Source organism: Dasypus novemcinctus, chromosome 24, assembly GCF_030445035.2.
Source record: "Dasypus novemcinctus isolate mDasNov1 chromosome 24, mDasNov1.1.hap2, whole genome shotgun sequence".
NCBI classification, from domain to species: Eukaryota; Metazoa; Chordata; class Mammalia; order Cingulata; family Dasypodidae; genus Dasypus; species Dasypus novemcinctus.
The window spans coordinates 47,784,135-47,808,145 of NC_080696.1; the positions used below are offsets into that span (position 1 = coordinate 47,784,135).

The 24,011-nt window shown below is 52.6% G+C and overlaps 1 protein-coding gene across 1 annotated transcript; it reads left to right on the forward strand.

Annotated features, from left to right (window-relative positions):
• Positions 1 to 23,717, forward strand: GDAP1L1 (ganglioside induced differentiation associated protein 1 like 1). The gene is given in 7 exon segments (XM_058287130.2): positions 1 to 391; positions 8,595 to 8,787; positions 10,118 to 10,291; positions 14,862 to 14,959; positions 15,693 to 15,807; positions 22,292 to 22,375; positions 22,378 to 23,717. Coding segments are annotated over 7 exon segments (1,101 nt in total). The 5' UTR covers positions 1 to 211; the 3' UTR covers positions 22,635 to 23,717.
• Positions 23,718 to 24,011: the final 294 nt, after the last annotated feature.

Sequence of the window (24,011 nt, forward strand, 5' to 3'; positions counted from 1 at the left end):
GCACGGGCCAGGGGCGGGCCCAGAGGAGGAGGAGGGAGGGAGCTCCCGGGATCCCCCCACCCCTCCCCCACTTGCCCAGCAAGTAATGACATTCACCGAGAGGGAGGGAGGGAAGGAAGGAGAGGGGCAGGCTCGGCGAGGCCATGTGATGCTGGGCGAGAGCCGCCGCCGCCAGAGCCGCCTGCCATCCTCCCTCTGATCCGGGGCTGTCATGGCGACCCCCAACAACCTGACCCCCACCAACTGCAGCTGGTGGCCCATCTCGGCCCTGGAGAGCGATGCGGCCAAGCCGGTGGAGGCCCCCGAGGCGCCCGAGGCGGCCAGCCCCGCCCATTGGCCCAAGGAGAGCCTGGTTCTGTACCACTGGACCCAGTCCTTCAGCTCGCAGAAGGTAGACCCCGGAGAGAGCAGGGAACGGATGCCCTGGTGGCTAGGAGGCGTGGGGGAGGCCAGCCCGGAGCGCTTGAGGGGTCCGAGGGCTGGCGAGAGGCTGGAGGGCGGAATCTGGGGTTCGGGAACCCTGGAGGATGGGGAATGCTGGGGTCCCAGGGCTGCTCTCCCGGGAGGTGACTGGCTCTGTCTGGGCCCCAGGAGCACTGTCCCCAATTCTGGGAGCATCCATTCTGCTTCTTTCCCTCCCAGAAAGACCGGGCCTGTTGGGGGGCTGAGAAGAGAGACAAAGGCAAGGGGAAGGCAATGGGCACTGCTGGAAAGGTGGCCTGTTTTGGGGTTTTTTTTGGGAGGGGGCTGTGGGAAGGGCAGAGTGCTGGGTTCCGGCCTCTAGTCCCAGCAGTCCCATCGCAGGCCCCCCTCCACACTGCTGCCTTGGCCACTGCAGGCCCCTCACCGCCCCTCTGCTCCTCTGCTCTGGCTGGGGGCCTCCCGCTATCTGGGGCTTGGAGTGTCTGTCCCCAGCTTTGTCCGCCCTCCTTATCTTGATCTGGGAAGGAAGGAGTTAACCCACCCCCTCAGACCAGCTCGGCTGGGCCGTCCAATCTATGTTTGGCTCTTAAAGGCACAGGGGTTGTCCCAGCCTCTCAGCCCTTTCTCTGACCCTGGGGAACTGGGGGCCAGTTGGAAATCCATCCTGGTGCTAAGTTATCGGGGTTCCCACTTCCTGGGGGTGAGGGACAGGGGCTGCACCTCTGAGACGGGGCACCTCTAGGCGCGAAATCTCCCACCCTGGAGAGGCATCCCTTTTTGGGCTCAAATCAGGACCAAGGCCAGGGCCCAGTCCTGTTGGGACCTAAACAGCATCTGCCACCTGACCCTCTGGCTCCTCTTCTCCCTAGAAGATCCTATAGTTCCATTCGCTCATTTTCCAGATGGAGAAATATATTCCATGAAGAGAAAGGGTCTTGGGACAAAAAGACATGGGTTTGAGTCTTGGTCCAGGATCACCAGTTGGTTATATGACCTTCTGTGATCCTTAGTTTCATCAGCTGGAAAATCTGGAAAATGGGCGTCATAATAATAGCTAGTTCTTCTACTTGCAGCCCCTTCTCAGGGTTGCTAAAAGGGTTGTTGAATGTAATGTAGTTGAGTATGGCATTACTCAAACTTGATCGTGCCTCAGACTCGCCTCATGATCCTGGCTAAAACACAGATGACTAGGTCCCACCCCGAGACCCTGATTCAGTGAGTATGAAGTGCACCCCAGACGCTGATTTCCATCGAGCTCCCAGGCAATGCTGACACAGCTCAGATCACCCTTCTAGAGCCCTGGTGAGTGTCTAGGCTCTGAAGCCAGACAGTCCACAGTGGGAGAGCCATCTTCCCCACCAACTTGCTGTGGGGTCTTGGATAGGTCCCTTTGTTGCTCTGAAGCCTCAGTTTCATAATCTGTAAAACGGGGCTGATGGCAGCACGTTCCTCAGAGGGCTATTGTGAGGGGAATTCAATGCGATGATGCAAAAAGAAGTGCTGGTGGCAGTGCCTGGAGCAGGGTCGAGGCTCAGTTAACCACGGGTGTCATCAGCAAAGGAAGGGTCTGGGTCAACCAAGGTCACACGGGGACTCCCACGAATTCTGCACAGGCTTGCTGAGCCCTACTATGCGACAGGCCCTGTTCAAGCAGCTGGGGGCTTGGAGATTAATCAGATTGGCTCCTGCCCTCCAGATTCTCGCCCACGCCTAGGGAGCAGGCTGCAGTGGCTGGGGCAGCGGAGGAGGTGGGGGAGCCGCCTGCTCCTCCCTCCACAGAATATCTCCAACTCGACCGAGCTCAGGGCTGAGGACGCCCCTTAGTCGGGGGTGGGTCCACCCACTGCACCCCACTTGTGACCAAGCTAGCCTGGGCACCCTCCTGCCTCCTCTGCCAGGGTCCTCCCCCTGCCCAGGGGCCTATGCTGGGTTCTAGAGGCAGGATGGCCTGGCAGAAAGGACATGGTCTTTGCAGCCAGACAGTCCTGAGTTCAGCCTGACCACTTACCAGCTGTGTGACCTTGGACAAGTCACTTCACTTCGCTGAGCTTTGGCATCCACATCTGGAAAAGGGGACTTGGAAGGCTACCCTGCAGAATTCTAGGGGAATTTAGAGGGTATAGCTTCTCTTCCCTCCCTCCAGTCCTAAAGGGTCTTAGTTACACACAAGCTGATCCCAATGCAGACCTTCGGAGAGCCTGTCCTTAGTGGCACACACACCGTGGCTAGCTGAAAATAGCCCACCTCCAGGTGTGATGGCAGCCCCGTAGAGACTCTGAGGCCCTTCCAGACGCAGAGGGTGCAAGACAGTTAAGAGCCTAGACTCGGGGCTCGACTTCCCTGGGTCCAATCCCAGCTCTGCCACGGACAAGCTGGGTAATCTCGGGCGGGCTGCTTCACCTCTCAGACCTCAGTTATCCACATCTGCAGATTGGGAATAATGCTAGTCCTCCCCTACAGGGTCTTTGTAAGGATGAAGCAAATAGATCCATGTGAAGCGCCTAGAACAACACCTAGAAAGTGCTCACTAAATGTGGGTGGTGGTGGTTAAAGACATGCACTCTGGAATCGGCCAGACACAAGGTCAAATCCCAACTCTGCCACTTCCCAGCTTAGTGCCTTCACCTCTCTAGGCCCAGCTTCCTCTAGGTTTGGGGGTAGCAGCAGTACCTACCTCAGAGTGATGTGACCATATGCACGTCACACACTTAACACGGTGCCTTAAAAAATGCCTGCTAATGATGGCTTTTCAGACACCACCACAGGTGATGGTTTGGGGCCAAGGCGTTTGGTGGCGGCTTTACAGGCCTGATGTAAATGCCAGCCTTCTTCCGAGACTGCTCCTGCAGCCAGCCTTCTCCTCCTTCGGAGGGGTGAGATTGGGGAGGGGAGCAAAAAGTGCAGGGAGTCAAGAGGCCTCATTCTAGTCCTGGCACCCTCACTAACTGGCTGTGTGACCTTGGATAAGTCCTGACCCTCTCTGGTCCTCAGTTTCCTCAATAGAAAAATGGACCAGACATTTGATACAGCCTGCCCCTCTCCCTCTCCTGGCAGAACTTGCAACTCACCAGCTGTGTAACTTAGAGCAAGTTATTCACTATCTCTGTGCCTCTGTTTCCTCTTCTGTAAAATGAACACAATACCAGTTCCTACCTCTTGGGATTGTCGTAAGAATTAAATGAGTTAAGATGTGTGAAGCTCTTAGAACAGTGCCTGGCACAGAGGAGGCACTCAGTAAGAGTTAGCTACTGTTGTTGTTTCGACCAGAGCGAGAGCCTCCCTGGGTCATCCCTGTCCCAGGTGTGCCTGCGGGGAGGCCCTGGCCCGGGCTTTGGCCCCCAGGGCTAAGAGGCCGTCTCTGATCCTGCCACTCGGGCGGCGCCGGCCTCCTGGGCCCCTACCAGACAGGGCGGGAGGAAAGCAAGAGGAGGCGTGATGTCCGTCTCCCACCTTGACTTTGCCTTCCGAGCCCCTGGGCACTACCCCCCGGCCCCGGATGGGCTGCACTTACTCACTCCCCCACCCCCACCGCCAAGAGGAGGCCCGCAGGAGAGAACTGACCGGGACAGCCGCCACCGGACTCCCCGTCCCCGACTCAGACACCCGCAGTGGCTCCCCAGGTCCCTCCAGGTAAAAGCCAGAGTCCTCACGATGGCCTCCGGCCCCGCGCAGGGTCCTAATCTTGCTTGGGTCATTGACCCCTTGTCAGGTGGGGGGAGTCTACGGCTGTCTCAGAATAATGATTTGTTTTGTTTAGTTGTTTTTGTTTTTTGTGGTAGCAGGGCCAGGGATTGAACCCAGGACCTTGGATGTGGGAAGCCGGCGCTCAACCACTGAGCCCCATCAGCTTCCCTGAGTTGGTTTTTTTATTTGTTTTGCTTGGTTTTTGCTGTTGTTGTTGTTGTTTTTTTTTTCAGGAGAGACCGGGAACCGAACCCGGGACCTCCCAAATGGGAGGCAGGTGCTCAACTGCTTGAGCCACAGCCGCTCCTTCTGAATAATGTTTTTAATTGAATAAAATAAAATACATAGGATTATTAGATTAGAAGCTACATTATATTGAAGTATGGCTATCGAACATTTTAAAAACAAATTTGCTCTATAACAAGATATCTGTTTCTGTCTCGACCCTTTATAAAACGCCACCCAGTGGCCACTCAGCTAACTACTGTAATATTGAAGTCGTGATGAGTGGAAATGATCTTTTGAAGTAACTGCAACAACAGTAAAGTGATAAAAAAAAAAAAATCTGTGACTTCTAGTGGTGCCAATATTCTAGGCACTGCTGACATTACTGCACTTTGTCGCCGACATTCACAATTGAAAAAAACACTAAATGTCGGTTTGAGATTACCGGAAATAAACATGCCATCTCTCCTGCCCTAGCGGAAGGAGCCCCCGAATCCATCATGGACCCCTTGACATAGGCTCCTCGACTGGAAGCCCCTGTGCACGAGCCTCCCCCGTGCACTCTGCTCCAGCCACACCGGCCCCTGGCCTTCCAGCACATCAGACATGCTCCTGCCTCGGAGTCTTTGCACTGGCCATTCCCTCTGCCCAGAACACCCTTCCCTCAGATGCCTGCGTGGACTCCTCCCTCCCCTCGTTCAAGACTTTGTTCAAATGTCAACTCGGAGAGGCTGACCCTGACGGATGACCCTATTTTCAGTTGCCACCCACTCTGCAACCCTCTAGCACCCCCATTCCCCCTGTCCAGTTCTTCTTTTTTCCAGGGCATTCACTAATTTTTTTGATTAGAGAAGTTATTAATTCAAGAAAAATCCCGCAGAAGATACAAAGTTCCCACGTACCCCACCCCATGCATTAGTGCGGTACCCTGGTTACAATTGATGAAACAATATTACTGTAATTATACTATTAACTGTAGCACTTTATGGTTCACTATTGTACATGCCTATAGCTTTTTAAACATTTTCTTTTCTAGTAGCATATACACAGCCTAAAATTTCCCCTTTTAACCACATTCAAATATATAATTCAGTGGTGGTAATTATGCTCATAATGTGTGCTGCCATCACCACCACCCACCGCTATTTTCTTTCCCCACCATATAATTTTAACTGCTTATGTCTGTCTGTCCCCACTGGACTGTCAGCTCCCTGAAGGGCAGGGAGCTTTAATTTGTCACCACTGATTCTCCAGCACTTAGAACAAGACCAGGTCTATAGTAGGCATTCAATAAGTAAACGTTGAAAAGTGATGAATTTGTAAACCTAAAATGCCACATTTTTTAAGAAAAGAAAGTATTTGAGATGAAAAAACTGAGGCTCTGAGACTCTAAGTGCCTTTTACAAAGTCACACAGCACCTGAATGGCAGGGCAGGGATGTCCATGAGGCCAACACAGTTGTCTCATGAACAAGAGCCTAGACGGGGGAGGGACAGTCCCTAACCCCTGATAATGACACACCAGTGGGGGAGTTTCAGGCATCCCCAGGGAAGACATTTACCCAGGGATGCCTATGTCTGGCCGCACTGAGTAATGGCCACCTAAGTCCAGACGAGCCTGCAGGCGGCAGAGATGGCAGCTGGCCTTGGTGGCTGCATGCCCTCCCCTCCCCTGCAGGATGGCACACGGCCTTGGCCTGCGGCTCAGCTAAAGGAGAGAGTCTCCTTGACCATCAGCACCTGCAGGGTGACCCGGAGGCAGCTCCCAGCAGCACTGCCCTGCCTCTTAAGATAGTCCCATCCCCAGGAAGTGACCCCACCCCGCATCCTTACCGGAGCCTCAGAACAGGGCCGAGTGGTTGCTGGGGAAGCTGCCCCGCCAGGAGAGAAGGCCAAGTGTCTGGATCTGCCAAGGACAAAGGCCAGGTTTGCCCTCTGTCTCCACCCAGTCACCCAGAGGTCCCAGCTTGGCCTGGCGGCAGGATGACTGGGCGGGGCCTGAGAGCTGAGGCCTGAGGGTGACGGATTGAGGGGAGCTGGGGATTGGGGCAGCTCTGCTCCCGCTACAGCTCTCTAAGTCCAGCTTCAGTTGCATCGGGGTTTTTCCAGAGCATGGCAACAAATGCACACAAACATGCACTCTTGCTCATGCACACTCATACACGTGCACACACGTGCACACGCTTACATTTACATGGACTCACTAATGCACACATGTATGTACAGACACATGGACGCTTGCTGACCTCGTTGCCACTCACAGTCATGTGCACACATTCACACTCACACCTGCACACTCATACAACAAGCTGCAAACAGATGCCACCCTGGAGCTGCTCGCTGCTCTCAGCAGCCGTTCCTCCTTCTCTCTCAGACAGAAACAGCGCTTCCTCCCACTCCAGAGGAGAGGGACCGGGCCAGCTCTCTCCCGCATGCTCACACCACGGCGCAGGGCTCTCCTCATTTTACTGATGGGAAAATGGAGGCCCAGAGAGGGGCTGTGATCGCTTCAAGGTCACACAGTATTGCCAAGGCAGAAGCAGGGTCCCTGCCTCCCAGCCTAGGGACTCTGCTGGCAGGCCCTGCTTGTGGATCTCACTCCTCACGGTTTGCCAAAGGGAAGGGGGGGGTCCATGTGAGCTGTGAGCCTGGGGCATGGGGACTCCCGATTGTCAGCCAGGCAGGAGGAGCGTTCTGTGTAATAGTCATGTTAGAATCCACATATTATTGGTTATAATAATAATAGAGCCCCTGTGTCAGGGCTTTAGCTACATCACCCATTTCAGTCTCACACCAACCTCGAAGGAGTGGGTTACATTCCTCAACTCACAGAAACGAGGGATTGGGGATGCTGAGTGAATTGCCCAAGGTCACCCGGAAGCTAAGAGGCAGAGCGGTTCCAAGCCCAGGTCTGGCTGCCGCTAAAGCCTGGCCCTGTTCCCGAGAAGCTCCGCGTTTAAGCCTCACATCAGCCGTCTCGAGGAAGCACTAGTAGGACTCTCACTGGACAGGTGAGGCAGTTGAGGCACAGCGAGGGAAAGATGCGCGTCCAAACCAACCTGCAAGGAAGTGGTAGAGCTGGACTTTGAACCGAGCGCCTGTGCCCTGTCCAAGGTACTGACCTTCACTCCACGCCGCCTCTTCGGGGTGCTTGACTCCTGGCTCCCAGGAGGGAGACTGAGGATGCCCCATCGCAGGAGCTTCCACCGGGGTGTGAGGAAGGACCTTGATGCTCAAGGACAACGGGACTTTGCCTCTCCCAGGGATGCCCTCCCTTTCCGCTGGAAGTGGAGTCACTTGTCATCCTCCGGCTGGGGAAACTTGGACAAGTCCATCCCCTTTGAGTCTCGGGCCACAAGTCAGGGGCAGTCGGATCAGGTGTTTCCAAACGGGACCTCCAGCTCAGGCACGATGGGGCCAGGCCAGGAGTACCCCTCAGTCTCAAAGTCCTCCTTGAACTCTGTTCAGCCCAAACCCTGGAGACGTAGAGAAAGACTCAGCAGGGGGAGGGGGAGGGCCCAGGGTCCCTGGGAAGGAGGCAGCCCACAGCACAGAAAGCTTCTAGTTTTATGCCTGATGCTAAATTGCTATGTGGCTTTGGGAAAATTACTTGCCCTCTTTGAGCTTTAGTTTTCTCATCAAGAAAAATAGGGAGTTCCTCCCAGCTCTGCCCTCTTCTGGGGGCTGTTGTGAGCATCCAACCAGGCAACCAGATGGGAAGTGTTGGACTGATGTTGGAAAAATTATTTTTCACCTAACTTTGTTCCCCCAAATGATTTGAGAAATTTGGCTATTTATTATGATGATGATAAAATTTTCTGTGAATTTCCTAGTCAGCTCTACCCCTGGGGGCCAGGCTGAGTGTCACTCATGAGAATGACAGTCATGAATTTAGCACATTTTTGTACCAGACACTGGGTTGGTACTGTTAATACCCCAGTTTGCAAATAAGGAAACTAAGGCTCAGAAAGGTCAAGGGATTTGCCCAAACTCACACAGAAGAGCCAGGAATTCTAACCCAGATGTATCCAACTGTAAAACCCAGGTCTTTAACCACCCAGAGGCACTGCCCCTTGTCCCTGCCACCAGGCACACGCCCCTGGAAGATACCTCCCCCCCAGGTACCCAAGAGCAAGCTGGAAGCAACAGTGTGCCCTCCTGTGTGTGACCTCTGACCTCCCTCCCCGCATGCCCCTGCCCCGCCTGGGCAGAGTGTCCCCGTGTGTGCTCCCGCCTTCCCCGCTCTGACCCTGGCGCCTGCAGGTGCGGCTGGTGATCGCCGAGAAGGGGCTGGCGTGCGAGGAGCGGGACGTGAGCCTGCCGCAGAGCGAGCCCAAGGAGCCCTGGTTCATGCGGCTCAACCTGGGCGAGGAGGTGCCCGTCATCATCCACCGCGGCAACATCATCAGCGACTACGACCAGATCATCGACTACGTGGAGCGCACCTTCACGGGAGGTACGCGCGGCGGGCCCGCGGGCTCAGACAGCGCCCCAGCGCGGGGGAGGCGCGCCGAGAACCACTGGGGCCGCGGGCAGGAGGAGCCGTGGGCTCCAGGCAGGGCTCAGCTGCGCCCCGAGAACCACAGAGCCTAGGCATGGCCACAGGTCCCCAAGGGCTCCACACGACCCCTGCACTCACACACATGGACACACCCCTTCTTCAGAGAAGCAGCTTAGCCCAGATCCCCGCCCTGCCCCGCCCCACCCCCACGCAGCCAGGGCCATAGTCCCCTTCCCTAGGAACTCGGGAGTCACAGGCAGGGCCACAGACCCCTGGCAGGTCCTGCAGGTCCAAACGGGGTCTCAGAACCATGGGGAGTTGTGGACATGGGCAGGGCTCAGACTCCCCCAAAAGGAGCGGTGGGGCTGCAAGCAGCTAGCAGATGCCTCCCAGGAACAGCACAGCGCAGGCAGGGCCACCGATTGCCACAGGTGCCTGGGGACTCCACAGACCCCTCCCTGGTACTTGAGGGAAGCAGCATGGCCCCGACAGTCCTCTAAGAGCCCTGGGGCTGTATGGGGCTAGGGAACTCTGAGGTCACAGGCAGGGCCGGAGACCTGGGGAACCCCACAGCCGAGCAGGACCCAGAACCCCTGGCGGTCCCCCCAGACAGAGCCCAGATCTCCCAGGGACCCCACGACGTGGGCAGGGCCCAGAAATCCCCACAGACGTGGGCAGGGCCCACTGGACGCAGAGTTCATGGCCTCCAAGTCCAGAAGTCCGGGGTCAGAAAAGCCTTGCCAAGGTCACGTGGCCAGTTAGTGGGCGCCCAGGACCGCCCAGAGCTCTGGGCCTCCCTGCGTCCTCCCCCGCCCTGCCCCCAGGTCTTCCTGGGCTCCTGTGGCCGAGCACCAGGGACCGCAGCCCGAGACTGCACCTTGCAGGAGCTCAGTGCCTGCCGCAGAGGCTGCCACAGCCGTGGAGACGCGGACTTTTTAAAAAGAACAGGAATTAGTTGCCAACATTTAAAAACCAAGGAGAACTCCCTTTAAAGGCATCCCCAGTTCCCAGCCTCTGGAAATCTGGCCACGCTTGGGCCCAGCAACAAGTCTGAAGCTGAGAGGAGCCGCTGGGAGGGCGGCTGGGCAGGGTTCCGGGGAGAAGAGGTGGTCGGGGGTGGCGCAGCCCCCTCCTCAGCGATCAGGGCCCTCGGCGCGGCGCCACCCCGCGGTTCCGGCAGCCTGGGTGGGGGTGGGCGGCGGGCCCGAGGCTGGCGTCTCTGAATCGGGGGGCGGGGGAGGCAGGGTACCTCCGACCCGGCCCAGCGCCTGGCGGTGCCCCGCAGAGCACGTGGTGGCCCTGATGCCCGAGGCCGGCAGCCCGCAGCACGCGCGGGTGCTGCAGTACCGCGAGCTGCTGGACGCGCTGCCCATGGACGCCTACACGCACGGCTGCATCCTGCACCCCGAGCTCACCACCGACTCCATGATCCCCAAGTACGCCACGGCCGAGATCCGCAGTGAGTGCCTGGGGGGCGCCCCGCCCAGAACCTTCCCCCAGCCCCCTTCATCGCCCACCTCTCCCTCCTTCCACTCTGGTCTCTTTCTTTCCTTTCTCGGCCGGCTCCCCCCTCCCACCTCGTTCTGCCCGTCTGTCTGTCCCTGTTTGTCTCCCGCTCTGGGTGCCTCTGCTCTGTGTTCCCTCTTTATCTTTTCTCATTCTGCTTCTGTCTTTCGCAGTCTCTAGGTGTCTCTTGCTTGCTCTTTCCCGCCTGTTTCTATGTCTCACTCCCTCTCTGGCAGCCTCTGTCTCACCCCCAGTTCCCTGGCCCCCTGCTCTTGTCCTGCCATCCCAGACTGAGGGGGGCTGTCTGCCCCCTCCCAGATGCTTGTCTTGTCCTCACAAGAGCATGGAGTCAGAGCCGGGGAAGGGGCTCCGGGTGTCAGGGTTGTGGTAGACAGCCGGGGGTACTGAGTGACAGCTGGGTTGGGGTCACCAAAGATGAATGTCCAGAAATGGCAAAGCCCCTAGCAGGGTCTCTGATTTCTGCTCCAAGGGTTACCTGCCTACTGTCCTAACCACCAGCCTGGACGTACCCAGAGCCCAGCTCATCCTTTTGTTCCCATTGCCCAGGGGATGGGGATTGAATCAATGATCCACCAGCATGTTTTCAGACTTTTGTCCAGGCTCTGTGCAGACACCATGGTCCCACAGACAGACGAGATGTGAAGCTGCTTCACAGAAAATATGTGCTCAGTAAATGGCCACTTGCCCCCTCCCCAAGGAACGAGGCTGATGTCCAGGGTTGGGGAAGGAGGCACGTTATGGAACTCAGCCACATCCCTTTAGAGTCCCCTTGAACAAGACATGGGACTTATTTATGCTGTCCTGCCCCATTCAGTCACCAATATTTAGGAGGTCTCCTACGGCCCAGGCTCTGGGCAGAGGGCTGGGGACAGATACAAAGTGCTCTCTCAGTTTTGTAGGTGCAGGTAGGAACCAGGTGATTACCATGCAGGACCAAGTACATTTCAACAACCTCTCAGGAAGGCCATGTGGCACTCTATAGCAAATATAAAAAGGCCCACTCCTCAGCGAATATACTGCAGGTACACTTGGACATTTGCCTCCACAAGTATGGTCAAGGATATTCGTTGCATCATGGTTTGTAATAGAATGAAGTTGGAAATAACCTAGCTGTCCACCATTAGGGGCTGGGTAAATAAATTATGGTACTTCATTACAATGGAATACTGTGCAGCTATTTTTTTTTCTCAAGGCAATAGGAATGCTCTCTAAGATATATTAGCAAGTGGTGAAAAGGGCAAAAAAATACATGTCTAGTGTGTTGTCATTATTGTACTTAAATGGAAGTGAAATGGATACACAGATATTTGCAAACATATATTTCTGGAAAGATACCCAAGAAACTGACGACTGTTTGCCTTTAGGGAACAGAAGTAAGGAATAGAAGACTGAAAGGAGAGGGATTTACTTTTTGCTATTATTTGAATTTTTAATGAGTATGCATTTATAACCTGTTAAAAATCATTTAATTAAACATTTTTAAATATAGTACCAATTAGTGTTAAGCTAAGGGGAGCCTGGAGGCTGCAGAACCACAGAAGATGTCCATCCCAGATGCCCAGGGACTGTGGGAGGCTTCCTAAATGCAGCAACATCCCAGAATGAGTGGGAGCAAGAAGGCGAGGACGGGGCAGGGATGCGCCTCTCAGGGTCAGGGTGGGAGAGGGCATGCTGTGTTTCGGGAAGTGAAGGAAGCCCTGTGTGGTTGAAATTGAAATGTAGCCCAAAGAGGGTAGAAATGGTCGTGGTATGAATTTGGGGACAGATCTGGTAGAATCTGGATTTTATCCAGAGAGCAATGGAGAAACAGTGACCAGAAGTGACATAAATCAGGTCTGCATTTTACAAAGATCATTCTTCCAGCTGAGAGAAGAACGGACAGGACAGTTAGGAGGGTCAGGCTGTTGTCGGGGTGAGCGATGACGGTGACTTGCAGTAGGGTCCAAGCAACCCCTAAGTGCTTCTGGGGGCTGGAGGTGCGCTGCCATCCTGTCTTCAGCCATTTGAAGGTGCGTAGGAGGCAGGGGGAGTCCAGAGCAGGCCCAGCTCGCTTCCTCCTTTGAGGAGGAAGTTGGTTCTCAGGGCTCCTGCCCAGCTCGGGGTGGAGTGGGGACAAGCCTCACAGGTGCAGAATGAGTGGAAGCCACCCCAATCGGTCTGAGTTGTTCCCTTGGCCTGGCCTGCCCTCCTAGAGTCTGAACAGAGCTACCCATGCAGCCCCGGAGGACGCCGTACTTGACCTTCACATTCATAAAACATAATGCGACTTAATATAGCCCCAACGCTGAAAGAGCTGGGAGTGCGTTCCTGGAGTTTGTATCGGGCAAGGAGACAGGGAGGTGGATATAAAACCTCAGAGGGTAGAGGCTGAGCAAGTGTGGTCATACATTCACTCACTCACCTCATTCATTCATCCTTTCATTCATTCAGTACTCACTGAGATCCTGCTCTGTGCCAGGTTTCAAGGACACAGAGATGAATCTGACACAGCCTTTGCCCTCCAGAAGCTTGCATTCTAGGGAGAGCAACACACAACCAGAGATAAGTTTATTAGCACCAAAGTCTTCATGTACAGCTGTACAGGTTGTACACTGCACAGGTGTAGGGGGTACCATTCAAATAGACTACAATGTGAATGGAATTGTGCATGGCAGCTTCTGGCAGAAGTCTATAAAAGGTACACTGGGCACAAAAGCATTCAGTGGTCAGACCTCCCAGAGAATCAGGAAGGGCTTCATGGAGGAGGTGATCTTTAGCTGAGTCTGGAAAAAGTTTCCAGGAATAGAGGAGAAGGGTATTCCAGGAAGAAAGAGTAGAGTGAGTGAAGGCATAGAGGTTTGGAATGACCTGGCATGTTCAGGGAATGGCAAGCATGAGGAATAGCTGACATGTACTACTTTCTAGTGATGAGGACATTTGGGTGAACTCGGTGAAAGATATAGTAGGTGGAAAGGAGAGAAGCTGGATCCTGTGTGTGGGGGGTGTTTGTGTGTTTTTGTTTTGTTTTGTTTTGTTTTGTTTTTTGAGGTACAAGGGGCCAGGGAATGAACCCAGGACCTTGTATATGGGAAGCTGGCACTCAACCACTAAGCCACATCAGCTTCCCTGAGTTGGGTTCCTCATTTGTTTTGCTTGTTGTTAGTTTTTGTGTTTCCAGGAGGCACCGGGAACTGAACCCCAGACCTCCCATGTGGGAGGTGGGCACTCAGCCACTTGAGCCACATCCATCCCCCCAGCTGGTCTTTTAAGGCAAGTTGATGAGCTTGCACATTACCTGGGGACAGCAAGGACTGAGCCAGGGATGGATTTTAAGCAGCCAGTGAAATGACCAAGGGTGTGTCTGAGGAAGACCTACCTGGCAGAAGGATGGAGAGGGGCTTGGACTGGAGAGAGTGGAGGTGGAAGGGGGTGAATGAAGATCAACCAGGTGAGGGATTAATGGAGTCTGAGCTAAGAGACAATCTAAGGGTTGAAGAGGGGAGGTTGAAAATGGGAAAATATGAAAAAGATTAAGGTGGAGGAATCAAAGAACTGGGACTGATTTTATGTGGTGAGGAGGAAGAAGCAGCTGTTGAAGATAATACTCAGGCATCTGGCTTGGCTTGGTGTGTGTGGAGGAGGTGCCTCAATTTAGGGGAACACACTGAAAAGAGCAGGCGGAGCAGGGAAGAGGATGAGGTCGGTTGGGCAAGGAGGAGTCTGAGGAGCCTGGGGGATGTCCAGGATCCCAGGACCTTATCCCACTTATTCATTCCACCTCATTCTTACAAAACCCACAGCTTACAGTTAGTTTAATTTTTAAAATTAGTTTATAGGGCATTTCCTTTCTCCCATTGATTATTTCAGTATGCTGCCTTGAATCCCATCACTGACCCACTTTCCATTGCCCTTGACTTCTGCCGTCTTTAAATGTCTTTAAACGTCTTCAAGGACGTTGCCTCACCAGAAGAAAAGTTCAAGGCACCAAAGGCCTTTTGTGTATTTTCTTGCATTAAGCAAGATTTTTTTTGTGGGGTACAGTAAATGAGGGTCAGATCTACACTCAAAGCCCACCTGTTGCTTAGTAACGTAGGGCTATTACTTAGCCTCTCTGAACCTGTCTCTTCACTGTGAAAGAAGGAGATACTTGAAGGACTCGTTTGTCCAGCTTTAGGGTATTATCCATCTCTGGCAAACTCCTATTCAGCGAAGTCCGCAACCCCTCGTGTCCCAGGCTGGTGGCCCTCTGGGTCCCACAGCATTCTGATATTCTTTCATCACAGCGTGGATCTCCAGAAAGCTGGAGAGCTTTCTCTGTGTGTCTCTCCCACTTGCCTGAGCCTAAGTTGGGATGCCATCTCCTGCATCCCTGTGACACAGTCTGCAGTGCTCTCTAAGCACTGGTGTTGATATTGTTACTTCCCTGACCAATGTTTGGCTGGAACCTACTTCAATCTGGCCTGGGAAGGAGGAGGGAGGTGCTGGGTGTCGGAGGCATGGGGTCTTCCCTGCTCTCTCCCCAGGACACTTAGCGAACGCCACCACGGACCTTATGAAACTGGACCATGAGGAGGTACCCCAGCTCTCCGAGCCCTACCTTTCCAAACAGAAGAAGCTCATGGTGAGTGCCTCCGGGCCTTCTGATTCCCCTCCCCACCCCAACTTCTCCATGGAGAAGAACACCTGGGAGAAGCTGGTTCTACATTTAGGATCAGCTGACATGAAATAGCAAAAGCAGCGGCTTGCTTCCCAAATCCTGCCTCCTCTGTCATTTATTGGCTGTATGACCTTGGGAAAGTCACACAGCCCTGGAGCTCTATTTCTTCATGTCTTTGGTTGGGTCCCTGCACATAGGTACTTGGCCAGGTGAGGTATTGATGGGGTGCTCTGAGGAGCGTCCTGTACGGGAGGGAAGGGAGGGAAGAGCAGGGACACACCTCCACCTGATCCCACAGGGAAGTCTGGGTCATAAAGGGCAGCAAGGTTGATCCACCCTGAGGCAAGGGGCCAGGATTTTATCCCCCCACGTCACCCAGGCATTGGCTACAGGCTACTGGGGAGGGGAGAGGCACAACCTCCCAAGTATCTCTGGGCAAGGCAGCTTCTCCTTGGCTGTTTGTACAGTACACTTGGAGGAGTGTACTCGCCCCATAAAAGGGATCTGGGCGGGGCAGCCAAGCTCACAGGAGTGTCACGAGCACCAGACGAGGGTGCCGTGTAAGCCTGGGGCATCCTGTGCTCTTGGAGGCTGAGTTCACAGAAGAGAGTTTAGGCCAAGCTCCTACCATCCCTGATCATCCCCGGCTCCAGTGAGGCCAACCCAGGCCCTCTGGCTCCTGCCTGTCCTATCCCAGGCCAAGATCCTAGAGCATGACGACGTGAGCTACCTGAAGAAGATCCTCGGGGAGCTGGCAATGGTGCTGGACCAGATAGAGGCCGAGCTGGAGAAGAGGAAGCTCGAGAATGAGGGTGGGTGCCACCCTGGGGCAGGTGGATGCTGGAGCCCACCCAGGCCACCCTGCCCCTGCCCGTCCCAGCTTCTTTTCTCCCAGATGGTTGGGATGATGGGCTATGGAGTCAGACAGATCAGGGTTCAAGTCCTCGCTTGACCACTTACTACTTGAGTGACCTGGGACAAGCCAAGTTCACCCCTCTGGATCTGTTTCCCATCTCTAAGATGGGGGTAACACAGGACCTACGTCAGAGAGTTCTTGCGAGATTGCATGAAACAATTCATGTAGAGTGCTCAGATCAGTGCCCAGTAGGTGTTTAATAAAGGGTGGCGACGATGACAGTGTGGCGGTGACAGTAATGGTGGTGCTGCCCACCACACCACACCACCTCTTCCCTGCTCAAGGACGTGCTGTGCGGCCTCATGCCACAGTCAGACGTCCAGGCTGACCAGCCTCTCTGGCCTTGACTCTTCCTGCTCTCAAGCGGTCTCTTCTCGGAAGGCTGAGCATGCCCAGTTCATTCCTACCCCCACGTTTGCTCCTGCAGCTCCTCCAGCCTGGAGTTCTCTCTCCACATCACTGCCTTCCGTTTTCCCAGTTACACACCATCTTTGCTACAGCCTTTCTTTAAATTTTGTTCTGAACTTTCACGTCTTACTCTGTGTTAGGCCTTGACCTCAGGAATGCAAATATGTGCAGTACACGCACCGTGCACTCCTGCACTCGCAGCTTCGTGAATACTCACATCTGTGGCTGGGGGAGCTTGTCAAACACAAGCACAGTGTTTTTATTTTTTTTGTTGTTTTAAAGATTTATTTATTTATTTCCCCCCCTCACCTCCCATTGTCTGCTGTCTTGTGTCCATTCGCTGTGTGTTCTTCTGTGTCCTCTTGCATTCTCAGCGGCACCAGGAATCTGTGTCTCTTTTTGTTGTGTCATCTTGCTGCATCAGCTCTCCATGTGTGCGGCACCACTCCTGGGTGGGCTACACTTTTTTCACACTGGGCGGCTCTACTTGCAGGGCACACTTCTTGTGTGTGGGGCTCCCCTATGCAGGGGACACCCCTGCATGGCATGGCACTCCTTGCACGCAGCAGCAGCACTGCACATGGGCCAGCTCAGCATACGTGGAAAGAAGCAGTGAATGGCATGGTTATGAGCATGGACTCTAGAACCAGATGGTCCGAGTACTAATCCAGGCTCTTCCACTTACTAGCTGTGTGGCTTTGTTCAAGTTACACAACCTCTCTGTACCTCAGTGTCCTCATCTGTAAAACGGAGATAATAAAAGCATGTTATATCATAGGGTTGTGAGCATTAAGGGAATAACCATATGTAAAGTACTCTATAACCAGCTGGTACAAAGGAAGTGCTATATATGCTTCAACTACTTAATCATAATGCTATCCTGTTATTATTTAGATACATGCACGTAAGGACAGGAGACAAATAGCAAGGAACAGTGACATTAAATTACCAACATGAGTCTTTGGAATAACGCCCCAGAATAATAGCCAGGGCCAAGCTCTGGCCTGGTGATGTCCCGGGGTCACTGGGATATCCCAGCCCATGAGGCTTCTCAAGCTCATCCTGGTTCAAAACAAACCCCTCCCGTTCCTCCTTGAACCTGCTCTTCCTCCTCGGGGCTCATCTCAGGCCATGGACGCCGCCGCCATCCAGTGTTGTGGCCATGCCTCCTAAATGTCTCTCACACTGGCCTGCTCCTTTCTGTCCCCTCTGCTTTCTCTGCCTGTTGCACCATCCTCCTCCCTGGTATCCTGGATTCCTCGCCCTGCCCAGTCCACCCTTTGCCACAATTGCCAGAGTGACTTTTATAAAACACAGTGATCCCGATGACCCTACGATCAAGGTCAAGTCCTTTCAAGTGGCATTTTTGCTCTTGGTAGTTTGGCTTCTATTCATTGCCCCCCACACACACACTCTCCTCTGCAGTCCAGTTAACTCCCTGATATTGTGCATTTTTTCTACCCTGTTACCTCCGCCTAATCTTTTCGGATCCTCTCCCCCCGAGTATGTGGCTTCCCCTGCAGCCCTCTTTCATTGTGATCAAATTATTTTCCATGGGCCTGAGGTGGACAGGGGTCTTCTTTGCTCCTCATTGCCACTTGCGGACTATTCCCCTCCCACTGCTACCCCTGGCTTTGAATCTCTTATCATCATGCCCTTCCCCCACATACACGACAATCATCCTGACCCCTGGACCCCACCACCTTGACCCCTGGACCCCTCCTCCTCATTCTTCAAAGGTGTTAGCCCCTGGTTCGTCATCACCCTCCAGCACTACCCCTGCTGTAATCCAATACCCAGGTGGACGACCCTTCAGATACCCTGGCCACTCTGTTTCTTGACCCCCTCCCTCTCTTTGCTGCTCTTTCCCCCTACCTTCGCTCAGTCACTTCTGCCAGGAACTGCAAACTCTCCAGAACCTCAGTCTCAAGCATCCTCTTCTCCCACTCCCTTATCGCCACCTCCTCCTTTTCAGCTTACTCATTCTAGAACCCAAACTCCAGCAGCCCTCCTACCCTCTGGTAGCCTTGAGGCTGCCCCCTTGTCACTGTCCCTCCCTCCCACCATAAGGTGCCGCCGTAACTATGCAGCTGTAATTCCCTGATCCATCAGTACAAACACTCGCTTATCTAAGCCTTCAGCTCCTTTGCAGTTTTTTATTTTAATTTAATTTAATTTATTTATCTCTCTCAACCCCCTTGTTGTTTGCACTTCTTGTGTCTATTCATCTTCCTTGTTTCTTTAGGAGGGACTGGAAACCGAATCCAGGACCTCTGATGTGGGAAGGAGGTGCCTAATCACTTAAGCCACCTCCATTCCCTGCTTTCTGTTGTGTCTCTTGTTATGTTTTTCCTCTTGTGTCTCTTGGGTCATGTTGTCGTGTCAGCTCGCCACGCCTGCCCGTCACACCATCTCACTGTCCTGCTTGTCCTCTTTACAAGGCACCAGGAACCTCTGCTTCCTGCTTTGCTGTGTCTCTCATTGTGTTTTCTTCTTGTGTCTCTTGTTGCATCATCTTGTGTCAGCTTGCCACGCCTGCCCATCTTGCCAGCTCGCTGTCTTCTTCAGGAGGCACCAGGAACCGAACCACGGACCTCCCATGTGGTTGGCGGGAGCCCAATCTCTTGAATCACATCTGCTTCCTTCAGCTCCTTCTCTTGCTTGATCATACTCCAAAACCTCAAGCCAGCCTAAGCCCGACTCTCCACTTACTTGGTGCCTGCACCTGTGAAACTGAACGTGGCTGGGAAGCACACAGGGTGCTGCCTGGTCTCAGTTTGTATTCATGGCCACTGCCTTTAGACGGGCCTTGATGCTGCCTGGACCTGCCCCTCTCCCCCTCTGTCTACCTTCTCCTTTCTCTTTCACCCTCCAAATGTTTCTCCATATCCTCACCCTGAACTGACAGCTTTCTTACTATATTGCTGAGAAAATCAAAGCATTATTGAAGAGCTCTTTGTAACGACCCACCTACTGGCTCTAGTGCCCATATACACGCTATTCAATCTATTCTAAGATGCGCTTTGTTAGATCACATTTTAGGATCTCTGAAATTGGGATGTTCCTTACATTTAATTGGCATCACTTGTTCTCTCTGGTTGTCTTACATTTGATGACAACTTAGATTTGATGAATGATGGATGGCACCATGCACTCCCTTGTTACTGAGGAAGAACTATCCTTGCATTAGCTAGAGCCAGTTCATTCACTGGTGTACCAGATCCCATCCACGTTCATCCACTCAGAGACTTCACATCATTCTCTCCACTCTCCTGATCATCTCCATCAACATAATGTTCTTTTCCTCCTAACTTCAGCAGAGAAAAAACAAAACACTCTTGACCTGTCTAAAACTATTGGCCTATCCTGCCCACTACAGCAAAGTTCCTTCAAAGATCATCTTGGCTCACCCTCTCCCAGTCCTCTCCTCCCTCTTTCTCTTGAACTCCCTCCAATCAGTCTGTCCTCATCAGCACTCTACTCTGCCTTGTCAAGGTCACTAGTTGCCAAATGCAGGAGGCAATTCTCAGGCTTTGCCTTATTTGACCTCAACAGCGTGTGGACACAGCCGAGCACTGTCTCCTCCTCGAAATGCTTTCTTCCCCCGGCCTCCAGGAGACCACCCTCTCCTGGCTCATCTCCTCCCCTCAAGCTGCTCTTTCTCATGGTCCTTTGCTAGTCTCTCCTTGTTGGGCCTTGTCTAAATCTTGGAGAGCCCCAGCGCTTAGCCCTTGGTCTTATCCTCAAGTCTGTCTGCTCTCACTCTCTTGCTTTAAACACCACCCTGTATGATGACTCCCCCGGAGCTAGGTATACTCGGATCCCTAACTGCCAACTTGTCATCTCCCCTGGGATGTCTAATAGGCATCTTGAAGATTAATAGTGGAAAACACACTCTGATTAAACCTGATTCCAGTTTTCATTACATTTTATCCCCTTCCCTGAGGACACTGTGAGCCACTTGAGGGAAGGCATTATGTCTTGTCATGTCTTCATGTCCAACTCATACTACCAAACATTTGTTGAATGAGTAAATGAATGAATGAGAAGACACAGAGTGAAAAGGGGGCTCTGGCTTGGATGGCAGGGGGCGGGGGAGGGGGAGCGGGGAGCTTAACAGGGCATTAGATTCATGGAATTTCTGAGCTGAAAGGAACAGCCTGTTCAAAGGTGTAGAAGCTGGCCGGGGAAGCAGACCTTACCAAAAGTGGAGGAGAAAGCATTCTAAGCTTGCAGTACAGCAGGAGCAAAGACCCGGGGTTGAATAGAGCATGACTTGATTTACAGGGGTGGGGAACAGTGGACAGATGGGGGATACCTGAGAAGACAAGATTAGAAAAGTATATTGGAGCTAGGTTATTGGACAGCCTTGAATGCCTGGTGAAGGAATTTGGACATTAATGTTTAGTAGAGGGGGGTGGGGAGAATTTAAGATTTTGAGCAAAGAGGCAATATAGGGACTAAAGGAACTCCATATGAAATCTGAACAATGGGAGAAGCATGTTACACAAACTAGTGCCTCCTAAATATGTGGGCTTATTTTAGCTGGCAAGAGAACCGGGGGATAAATAACATAAAATCAGATAATGAGAATTATTCCCATTCCAATTCTTTTGATTATATCAAGAAAAAAGTCTCAGCGTGATACTAGTATTTAACTCTTTTATAATAATATGTGTTGATACCCGCCCCCTTCTTTTATAAAGAAAAAAAAAGTTTTGCCTCAGGTTTGGGAGGCAGTGATATCCTGCTGGAATTTAATAGCATTAGTTTTGTTTTAATATACTTTGTCTTCTCATAGTATATAGTTTATGGCAAATGATGCTGTTAATGATAAGGAATTTTTTTTTTCACTCACTCAGTCATTAGTTAACATTTACTGAGTACCTACTACATGCTTACATGCTAGGTGCTGTTCTAGGTGCAGAGATACAGCTGTGAACAAGATAGACCAAAGCCTGTCCTTTTGAATCCTCATGAAGCTGTCATTCTAATAGAGGAAGACAGACAATAAACAAAATGAGTTTGCCATATATATGGTCCGATAATTGCAGTAATTCTGTGGAGAACAAAGTGGAGGAGGGGGGATAGTGACGGCTGCGGTTGGGAGACTGAATTTTAAATAGGTGTCCAAAAGATGACATTTGAGCAAAGACCTGAAGGAGGTGGGGGTGTGTGTCATGTGGCTACATAGCTGTGAAATGAGGCAGAGGGCACAGCGAGGGCGAAGTCCCTGAGGAGGGAATGTGCCTAGGATGTCTGAGGAAGCGCGAGGAGCTGGTGTACTGGAGAAGAGAGAAGTAGCCTCCAAGGCCTGAAAGGTCGCTGGGGACCAGATCACATCGGGCCTTGCAGGGCTTGGAAGGACTTCAGCTTTTGCTCTGTCTGTGATAGGGGGTCATTAGAGGATTCTGAGCAGAGAGGAGGGATATGATCTGCCTTCAATTTTAATAGCATCTCTCTGGCTACTGTGCTGAGAATAGATTTTGGGGGGCAAGGACAGAAGCAGAGGGAACTTTTAAGGGGACATTGTGATAATTCAGGCAGGGGGTCATGATGATTTGGAACAGGATGTAAGAGTTGTGGTAAGTGAAATGGGGATGAGTATGATGGGTTGGGGGTAACCATCAGGAATTCAAATTTAGACATGCACTTCGAGTCTGAAATGCCTAGTGGACTTCCAAGTGGAACTGTCAAACAGACAATTGGATATGTGAGTCTAGAGCTTAAATATATGTATTTGCATTTTAGAAGTCAGTTGATTTAAAGAAAAAATAATAAAAGTAGGATAAGGATATGGCAAAAATTATTAAAAGCTGTATAGGAATGAATGACCATTAGGAAACACCATGGCAGGGAAAAGCTAGAGGAGTTAAGGGGAAAGAATGAGTTGGGGGTGGGGAGTGGAGCTGACTTCCTCCCAACCCCCACCCCCACCCCTGCTGCCCCATGTCCTCTTTCTTCCACTCTAGGGCAGAAATGTGAGCTGTGGCTCTGTGGCTGTGCCTTCACCCTTGCTGACGTCCTCCTGGGAGCTACCCTGCACCGCCTCAAGTTCTTGGACTGTCCAAGAAATACTGGGAAGATGGCAGCCGGCCCAACCTGCAGTCCTTCTTTGAGAGAGTCCAGAGACGCTTTGCCTTCCGGAAAGTCCTCGGCGACATCCACACCACCCTGCTCTCGGCTGTCATACCCAATGCATTCCGCCTGGTCAAGAGGAAACCCCCATCTTTCTTTGGGGCATCCTTCCTCATGGGTTCCCTGGGCGGGATGGGCTACTTTGCCTACTGGTACCTCAAGAAAAAATACATCTAGAGCCAAGCCTGGGGGCTCGGTCTGACTGCCGGTGTCTCTGTGGTGTGTGATTCCCAACGACCTCAGTAACTCACTGTCTCTTGAACACCCGGACAGCCCTTCCCTGTCCCTTGTCCTGAGTAATCCTATCGTCAGTGTGAAAACATTCCATAGTTTAGAAGTAGACGTTGCCAGTGCTGTGAGCTGAGGCCATGGCCCTATTAAAGGAGAGAGAAAATGAGAGCGAGTGCACGAGAGAAAACAGAAACAAAACATGAAAGCCTTTTCTTTTGATTCAAGAGCTCAAGATGGAACTGTGGGGACTGGGTAGGAGCTGAGGTGAGTCCCAGGCTGTTTCATCTATCAGGGTCCAGATTCTGGGAGGTGCTGGGGGCTAAGCGGGCCTGACCTCGCCTCCCCTTCCCTCCCGTCCAGGGAACTTTTCCGCAGGACAAAGCCAACATCAGGACTTGACTCTTCTAACCAGTACCTCTGGGTGGGCTGGAGCTCCGAAGACCCCATGGGAAGCCCCTGAAGATCAAAAAGGGCTTCATTCTTCTCCTGGGCATGGACTGAGACAGCACTGACCCGAGCCAAGCCAGTGACACCCAAAAACCAGGCCATGGTTTGGGGCCAACACCGTGAACACACCTCTCCCTCTCCCTCCTGTTTCAGCCAGTGTGTTTGGTTTGGCACTTTAACAGAAGTCTCTGAAGGCAGCATCCACCCTCCCATTCCTCCCATGAGTTGAGTTTTCTCACCAAGTGAGGTGGACTTTCACTAAAAGCCATGTTGGCCTTTTCTCAGAAGGTCAGTCCCAGCACAAGTACAGGAGAAGGCCCAGAGGTGGATGTACCTCAGGTCCCTCTCCCGGCCTCTGCCAAAGCCATCTCCCTTATGCCCACCTTTCCCACCGCTCATGGGGCTCCCATCCACCCTGTCACACAGGGGTCTGTACATCTATCCTGCCCACCCTGGTCATGTCTTACTTTCCTGTGCCTTTAGCATGTTGGGAAAGGGTCTGGGTGTCACTGCCACTGCTTAGAAACCACTGAAAGCTCCCAATAAAGCATTGAGGAGGAGCAACTACTTTTCCTTTCTAAACCTGTGTTGTCCATCTAGCTCTCCATTTCCAAAGACAGGGGTCTGAAGGGTAGAGATGCACAGTTTCAGACTCAGTTCTTCTGCAAGAACAAGCAGATTTCTCACGTTGTTGGACCTGGAGATGGCTTCTGGATAAAGTTTTCAAAGCTCTGCCCCTGTCATAAACCTGCCTCACTTGGGCACAATGCTTCACAGTTTACAGAACACATTCACAGCCATTCACTCATGTTAACCCATACCTGGACCTCCATAGGGGTACCCAGGGCATGTGCCCCCACAATTTCCAGGAGTAAG